This window comes from Bison bison, unplaced genomic scaffold (genome assembly GCF_000754665.1).
Source record: "Bison bison bison isolate TAMUID 2011002044 unplaced genomic scaffold, Bison_UMD1.0 scf7180017864480, whole genome shotgun sequence".
In the NCBI taxonomy this organism is placed as follows: domain Eukaryota; kingdom Metazoa; phylum Chordata; class Mammalia; order Artiodactyla; family Bovidae; genus Bison; species Bison bison.
Window position 1 is genome coordinate 2,833,410 of NW_011495040.1, and position 7,859 is coordinate 2,841,268.

The following is a 7,859-nucleotide window of genomic DNA, read 5'->3' on the forward strand; positions in this document are numbered from 1 at the left end:
AAATACATCAATTAAATGCTCAGTAAGAATTTATTGAGAGCCTACTATATGCCAAACACTATAATATAGACACTTGTTTTACAGCGCTGGAGGACAGCCTGGCATATAGAAGACATTCAATAAAGGTAGATCTGACCGTCCCTTTATTCATTTTTTCTAACTCCCTTTCTTGACTCCGCCCAGGTTAGTTTTCCTAAAGTCCCTCTTGTCTTGAGGTTTTTAGACCCAATGCGGCTGCCGTACGGCAGCGTTGCAAGATGGCGGCCTCCATGTTCGCCGGTGCGGTGAGAGCAGCCTCGGGTCAGTGAGAAGCGACGCCCTTGGTTTATGCCTTCATAGAAGCGGGGACTGGCGCGGGAGGGAGTGGACGTTTAACGTGGGTGGAGGTTAACAGGAAAAGAAAAAGAAAGGAGAGGTGGTCGTTACTGAGGACAGAAGCTTGTTGCGAATTTTCTCTGGAGTGGCCTGTATTCGATTTCAGCTCCAGATAGCGCCGAAATTCTTGGACCCTCGCGGACCTGGGGTTTCCCCCGGTTTCCTCTTCCGTACCGGCTCGTAGCCATTCCTCTTTCCCTAGAAAACAATCCCGAAGAACGAGGGTGGGGGTAGGGGGGTTGCGACGAAGACAGAAAAGTTCCACCAAGGCCAGGATCCGTCATTCCCAACCTTTGACCTTGAGGTGTTATTTAATATCTTTGAACTTAAGAGGCTACGGCTCTAAAATAGGGCTAACAGCATCCATGGAAATTTCCTTGCGTCCTGTCTGGGACGTGGCGTATGCATGAGATTCAGGCAGTGTGCAGGGGATGTGCCTGTTTGGTTCCCTCAGTCCCCGTACAAGGGGTCTTAAGAGAGACAGGAGTGAAGGATTGCCTTCACTCCGAAGACTTCTGCAAAGGTTAGAGATCATTCAGATACGGTTTTAAAGAGTCCCATGGACAGAGGAACCTGGTGGGCTATGGTTCATCCAGTTGTCGAACATTTCCATCATTCTGTGGAGTTTTATCAGTATGCACACTATTATTATTATTTCTAATTTTTATTGGAATATAGTTGATTTACAATGTTGTGTTACTTTCTGCTGTATAGCAAAGTGGATCATACATACATATACATATATTTACTTCTTTTAGATTCTTTTCCTATGTAGGTCATTTCAGAGTACTGAGTAGAGTTCCCTTATTAGACCTACTGAGTAGGTCCTTATTAGTTATCTATTACATATATAGTAGTGTGTATGTATCAGTCCTAATCTCCTGGTTTATCCTTAACCACTGGTAACCATAGATTGTTTTCTTCATCTGAGACTCTGTCTCTTTTAACGTGCACATTCTTGAGTCCCTCACTAGTCTCAGTCAGAATCTGCAAGTGGAGCCGGAACTCTGTGAGTGATTCTGCTTTGCAGCCGTGGACTCTGAGTCTGGTGATTGTGTGAAAGATTGATAGAGAAGACACCTAGCCCCTCCATAATCTGCCTTCTGAGCTGCCACCACTCCTCCATGTTAGGTCCGGTCCCTGCTCCCAACAAGGATTTGTCTCAGCTTCCTCACCTTTGCATGTGCTATCCTACCTAGACACTGTGCCTCCCCCTCTTGTGGCCTGTTCATTTTTGAGACGGAAACTCAAGTACCTCTTATGTTGTCTTTATGAATCCTTTTTCTGCCACTCTGCTGTCTCTCCAAGGAGCTGTGGAGCTTTCATAGCTCTGCCATGCTGTTTCCTGCGTATGGGAGTTCTGTGTCATCACAGTGTAGGCGCTGGTGGTGGGAATTAACTTTACATATGTTTTGTCCTCTACTGTTGACCACAAAACTAGGACATATCAGACTGGATTGTGGTGGTGGTAGCATCTCTCTCTAACTTAAAAAAGGATTGACTTATACACAGATGGGTAATGTTGTAGTGTATAAGCTATATCGCAATAAGAATAAAAAGCTCCATGTGTGAGTCTGATGCTCAGGACCCATTAATTAATTATAGCACTTGGTTGCTTTGATGTTACTTCGTTTTAAATATCTGGATGTGTATTTTGTTTGTTTGTTTTGGCTGTGCCCCTTGGCTTGCAGGATCTTAGTTTCCCAATCAGGGATCGAACTCAGGCCCCAGCAGTGAAAACACCAAGTCCTAAACACTGGACTGCCAGGGAATTCCCTGGATGCATATTTTGGAGTGTCATATTAAGTATACATGCTTTTCTCTCTCTGCAGGAATTTTACGGCCCCTGAACATTTTGGCATCTTCAGCCTATCGAAACTGCACCAAGAATGCCTGTCTTAATTCTGTACTGTCCTCCCGACATTTCAGTCATATTCAGACACCAGTTGTGTCCTCTGCTCCCAGACTGATCACATCTGTCAGAAACCTGACATGTGGGCAGACTGCCACAGTCCTCAATAGGTTGAGTATTATATTTTAGTAAACATGACTCTTGGACAAAAATTCTAAAATCTTCATGCCTACCACAATATCTTAGGAGTAGGTGAGATTCTGTGCCTACTAACAGTTGATTATATAGACTTTGCTTGATAAGATTAGAGAATATGTATGTTAGTGGAGATGACTACTCAGGACCCACTTCTGATGTTCTAGATGTGGTTTTCTGGGTGGAAGCTGTTAGCCAAAATAGAAGCTGGATAAGATGCTCAACTTAACAAGGCTTCACTGCACGTGGTGCTCATTCAGTCAGCCAAGGTTTAGTTTAAGCACTCCTGGGTGCCCAGCACCATACTCGGCAGAAACCATACAAGGATAAAAAAGTTGAAGCCCTCAATGAAGGTTTTTTTAATTTTTATTTATTTATATGACTGCATCAGGTCTTAGTTGTATCATGTGGGCTTCTCTGGTTGCAGGGTACAGGCTCTAGAGTAGGCTGGCTCAGGAGTTGCCCCACGGCATGTGGGATCTTAGTTCCGTCACCAGGGATTGAATCCACGTCCCCTGTATTGGAAGGCAGATTCTTAGCCACTGGATCATCAGAGAAGTCCCCCTCAAGGAGTTTATAATCTAGTGGGCAGGTAGGTAAGAGATCAGGTGATTAAGCTATACCAGCATAAATTCTCAGGGATTAAGGGAGTAGATTATGGAGGGCTTGCAAGTTGATGATAGTTGCTATTCTTATGGGTAGCATCATGGATCATTTGAAGTAGTAGTGTATATTGAAAGTCATCTTTATTCCAGTGGAGCTGCTGCTTTCATTTCTACGAAGTGGATTTTATCCTTTAATGTCTTATTGCTGAGTTTAAATTTTTTAATTGTATTTTAGAATGGCCCTCTTGCTCCCGAACGTCCTGAAGCCACCAGTCAGAACTGTAACGTACTACAGTTCGAGAAAAGGCAAGAGGAAGACTGTGAAAGCTGTCATCTATAGGTTTCTTCGACTTCATAGCGGCCTGTGGCTAAGGAGGAAGGTGGGTCTTCACGTGGTGACTTGCTTAGAAAAAGAGTGTGAGGTTAGATGGAACTGAAGCAAAATTCAGTTAGCCTGTTCCTTGGTACATCTTCCCCACATCTTAGCAGTAGCTTTTACAGTGCTGTGCTTGAGTCCCAGCTTTGTGGGCATCTCTTCATGTAAGCGAATCCATGTGAAGAAAACATGTTTTAGCATTCATATAACAAAATATTATTCACAATGGCAGAAGTCTGTACTGCAGAACAGGTTCCTCTCAAGTCTCTTACACATCTGGCTTATCTAAAGATTACTAGAATCCCTTTGAGGCTCCTAATGTGTAGTATCTTATAGGGACGCTCTGTTTAAGCTCCAAGCATTGAAACAGTAGAGGGGACTTCAAGGACTTAGCTCCATGGTGAGGTTTGGGACTGAAGCACTTCCAGCTGACCCTGGATTAGGTTCTCAAGGTGACTTAATCTTTATGGAGGAATAGTAACCCCTCATAATCCCCGCCCCTCCTTTTTTTTAACTTTACAAGTTTTTGTCTTTCAGTGTGTATGATTGGCAACCGTATCAGACAGAACTCTTAGTATTTAATTCTGATCAGGGACCACGGCTTCTAGAGGGGGACTCTGACAGATTACACATTATTCCTGTTCTGTCTTCTCCCACAGCAACAGGTGGTAAAAGTGAATGTGGGCTTTTTCATTCATATCCTTAATTATTCATGGAAGCAGAATGGGTAGTAATTAGAAAGCAGCTGAAGACCCGAGTTTTCTAGGACACTGATGATAACTATTCAAATCCTAATTCCCTTTTACTATTTGGAAGTTAACAAACAATTCTTTAAAGGTCAAAATTTGTTTCCCTGTGAAAATAAAATAATTGGTAGGATGGTCTCACTATTTGAAGGGTTAAAAGGATTATCTTCTCTCTTATAAACTATCCTAAATTTGTAGACAAATAAGTTGACTGGCACTCTCAGCTCATTTCTCCATTAGAACAGTCCTGTGGTAGTTAATTTCTTACACTAGTCAGTAGAAGCTCATGTAATCCATAAGTACCTGAACTGAGTAATTCAACAGATAGTTGTGAATTTTGTGCCGTTGGAAACATTCCTTCCCCTTTGCTAGTAATTATTTCCAGGTCCACATGTTACCCAAGACAAAATGAAATGGCTGGTCTTCCTTGCCTTCCTTCCCACAATCCTTTTTATTGGGCTCTGAAACCCTCACAGTAGTATAAATGACCTGGTCAAGCTCCCCAATCATAATACCTAGTCCCTGCTCAAGACCCCCAAAGTATTCCATATACAGAACAGCCTGCTTCATCAAAATCTGATTTTAAGAAGAAAACAAAAAAATCCAGATGGGTTAATCTACACTAATGTATAAAAACATTAGTATAAACATTTGTATAAATGTTTATATAATATAAATTATTTTAAATAGTATAAATATATATATACTTACATGTATAATGTAAATATAAAAATATTTGTATAAAAACAAATTATTTTCTGCAGCACAGTTTCATCCAGGTGTTCCTAATTTTTAGTCTTTATTCCATTTCTGACCCTAGAGACTGTCTAAGAAGTCTCAAGCACTTTCTCAGTGGCCACAGAATAATCTTTGAAGGAGATAATTCTGTTGGTGACGGGCAGGACAGTAAGCTAGCTAGGTAGTTAGCTATCAGATCCACAGGGACCCAGTTTGGCTTGCAAACTAGAAAACCTGTTAAACAGATATAGGGATTTTGCTTTGAATCTTTCAACTTAAAATTGTAAGTAATGAGAAGTAACCATTTAATCTCTGGCATTGTAAAGTCAGAACTCTGAAATAACCCTTCCTTCTTTCTAAGCATCACTGTACTCTAGAAGTTGCTAACCACCAATGACACTAAGGCATGTGAAACCCATGGCACCTTTCCGTCAAAGAGTTGTGGTTTTGTTCACTTAGCATGCTGCCCTAAAGGAGCCCTTGGCTCTTTCCAATGGCTCAGGTTCTAGTCTCACCTTCCCTGTAAATTACTGTATGGTTTTAACCAAGCATTAACCTGGATGGCACCTAAGGTCTCTTCTACTTTAAATAGACTATGATTGGGACTTTCTTGGAGGTCCAGTGGTTAGAACTTCATGTTTTTCACTGCCAAGAGCCCAGGTTCAATCCCTAGTCAGGGAATTCTACAAGCCACAAGGCCAAAAAAAAAGAAGGAAAAAAGAAAATAAATAAGCTGTGATTATAGTTTTTATATTCAATCTCATTATCTGTTTCTTCAGAAATTCTTCAAAATTAATAATGTATGGATGATATATAGGCAGTTCTGGATTAAACATACGGAGTAACTATTCCTTCAGCACTCTTCCTAATAGTTTTCCTGTAGTCATTATTCCTCAAAAGAGTACTTATTACAGAAACTGCTCCCCAGTGTGTGAAAAGGATAAATGACACAGTATACTTGAGAACTCTGCTTCTCAGCCCTTGTAATACTTAGCTCCCATAAATGAACATAAGTGTCACCAGTTAGCTAGTACTCCATTATCCTTGACATTTGGAAGAGAGTAGTATAGCGGCTAAGAACTCTAAATAGTTCTGGGACCTCAGTCTGCTACTTAACTGCTCTAATTGTTTCTCTTTTATATGTAAAATCAGAATAATAGTACATTACTGTTGAAGAGATAGTAAGGTGACGCATATAAAGTTAGCTATTAAATTTGTGTATCATTCCCCTGTACTTCAAAAGCCACAATTTATTTAGCTTTCTTTTCTGTGACTTTAAATAATCTTTTTAAAACCGTTAAGTTATTAATACTTGTTTCAAACTATGCATGCTTTCTCTGCCTACCCCCATTGAGAATCATATTTTTCTGAAAAAACATACCAGCCCCTATGAAAGTTTAGTCTCTGTTCCCAGTTGGCCTATAAACCATAAGTAGTGAAGATAATCTGTTTTTTTCTATATAATATAATGTTGTAAATGTCTTTGTGATATTATCTAACAGGCTGGTTATAAGAAAAAATTATGGAAAAAGACGGTTGCAAGAAAAAGACGCCTGAGGGAATTTGTCTTCTGCAATAAGACCCAGAGTAAGCTCTTAGATAAAATGACAACGTCTTTCTGGAAGAGGCGAAACTGGTATGCTGATGATCCTTATCAGATGTATCATGATCGAACAAACTTGAAAGTATAGATCAGAAGATCCATGATTTCTCAGTTATTAACTGTATATCTGTGTGTGTATGGTGTCTTTGCAAAGATGAAGTGGTATAAGACATGATGTAAATTGTACCAACTGATACTTGGAACATGGGGTACCAACATTAAACTTAACAATGTTTTAAAACTTAATGGATTAAACATTCCCAGATTTGTTTGGGGAAATATAAATTTTAAATTATTGATTAATTTTAACAAATGGCAGTGACTTAACTAGTTTTTCCAATTAGGCTTATTTAGTTGCAAGGCATCTCCAGTTGGGACAGACATGAAAAGACTGTAAAGCTAACAAGTTAGTTCAAGCAGTGTGACTTTATTTTAAGGACATGTGCCAGAAATACAGGAGTACCTCACACCACCCAGAACTAACCCCCAGGCCTCAGGGAGAGTAGAAATTATAGGGTGATCCTGGATCCAAGGCACCTCCAGGGGCCTCAGCAGCAGAAACGGTGGCTCTTTAGGCTTGGGTGGTCTGCCATGCACGTGACTAAGTTCTTTTTACATCACTGGCTCCATTCTCTCTCCAACTCCTCTGATTCACAGCTGTTGTTTATTCTTAGTGTCTGCTGCCTCATAATAAAGCTAGCTTGCACCCTTTGAGGTTCTTTTCTACATCATGACCCTCAGCTCCAGTTTCCCGTCTCTAATTACCAAGAGACTCTAATAGGACCATTTTGTCTTTTTATATCAGGTTTCATCATGGGTCACTGACCAATCAATGTAAGAACTGACTTTTCTTAGGTCAGGAGCCCACCCTGGCTCATTTGATTATGCTCGAGGTTCACGTAGAGCCAAAGATAGTTATGTGAGCAGTTTCCCTCAGGGGTGAGCCTGGGGTGATAACACACACCTAGTATACCAGGTAAACAGTTATCACTGAGTTTACTGGAACAGGATTTTTTATTGAGAGAAGAGATGAACTAGCCTTTCAATATGCCCATTCATGAAATAAAGAGGCTATATAAGTGGAGACAAAAACTTCTTAACCAAGAGTTAAAAGATACTATATTTCATAAAAGTTAATTTATCCCCTTGAGGTTTCACATTTTCAACTGTGAGGGTAAATGTTTTCCAGAATTTGCCACATTGTAGAATGTAAAGGGGAAAAGGTAATTTCAATCATTTTTAGAAACGATTCATGATGCATTGTTCCCTTGAAGAGGGCCAGGTAAGCAGCACTGAGGAAAATTCTGTTTTTCAGGAATGGTTATAGTCTAGGGCAGTGGTTCTCAGCTCTCCCATCAGAATCATCTGG

At 40.4% G+C, this 7,859-nt stretch overlaps 1 protein-coding gene across 1 annotated transcript; it reads left to right on the forward strand.

The window, feature by feature from the left end:
- The first annotated feature begins 236 nt into the window (after positions 1–236).
- On the forward strand, positions 237–6,736 carry MRPL35 (mitochondrial ribosomal protein L35). The gene is made up of 4 exons (XM_010862213.1): positions 237–300; positions 2,208–2,397; positions 3,263–3,407; positions 6,390–6,736. The coding sequence occupies exons 1-4, from the start codon at positions 258–260 to the stop codon at positions 6,576–6,578; spliced, it is 567 nt and encodes a 188-aa protein (XP_010860515.1). The 5' UTR covers positions 237–257; the 3' UTR covers positions 6,579–6,736.
- Positions 6,737–7,859: the final 1,123 nt, after the last annotated feature.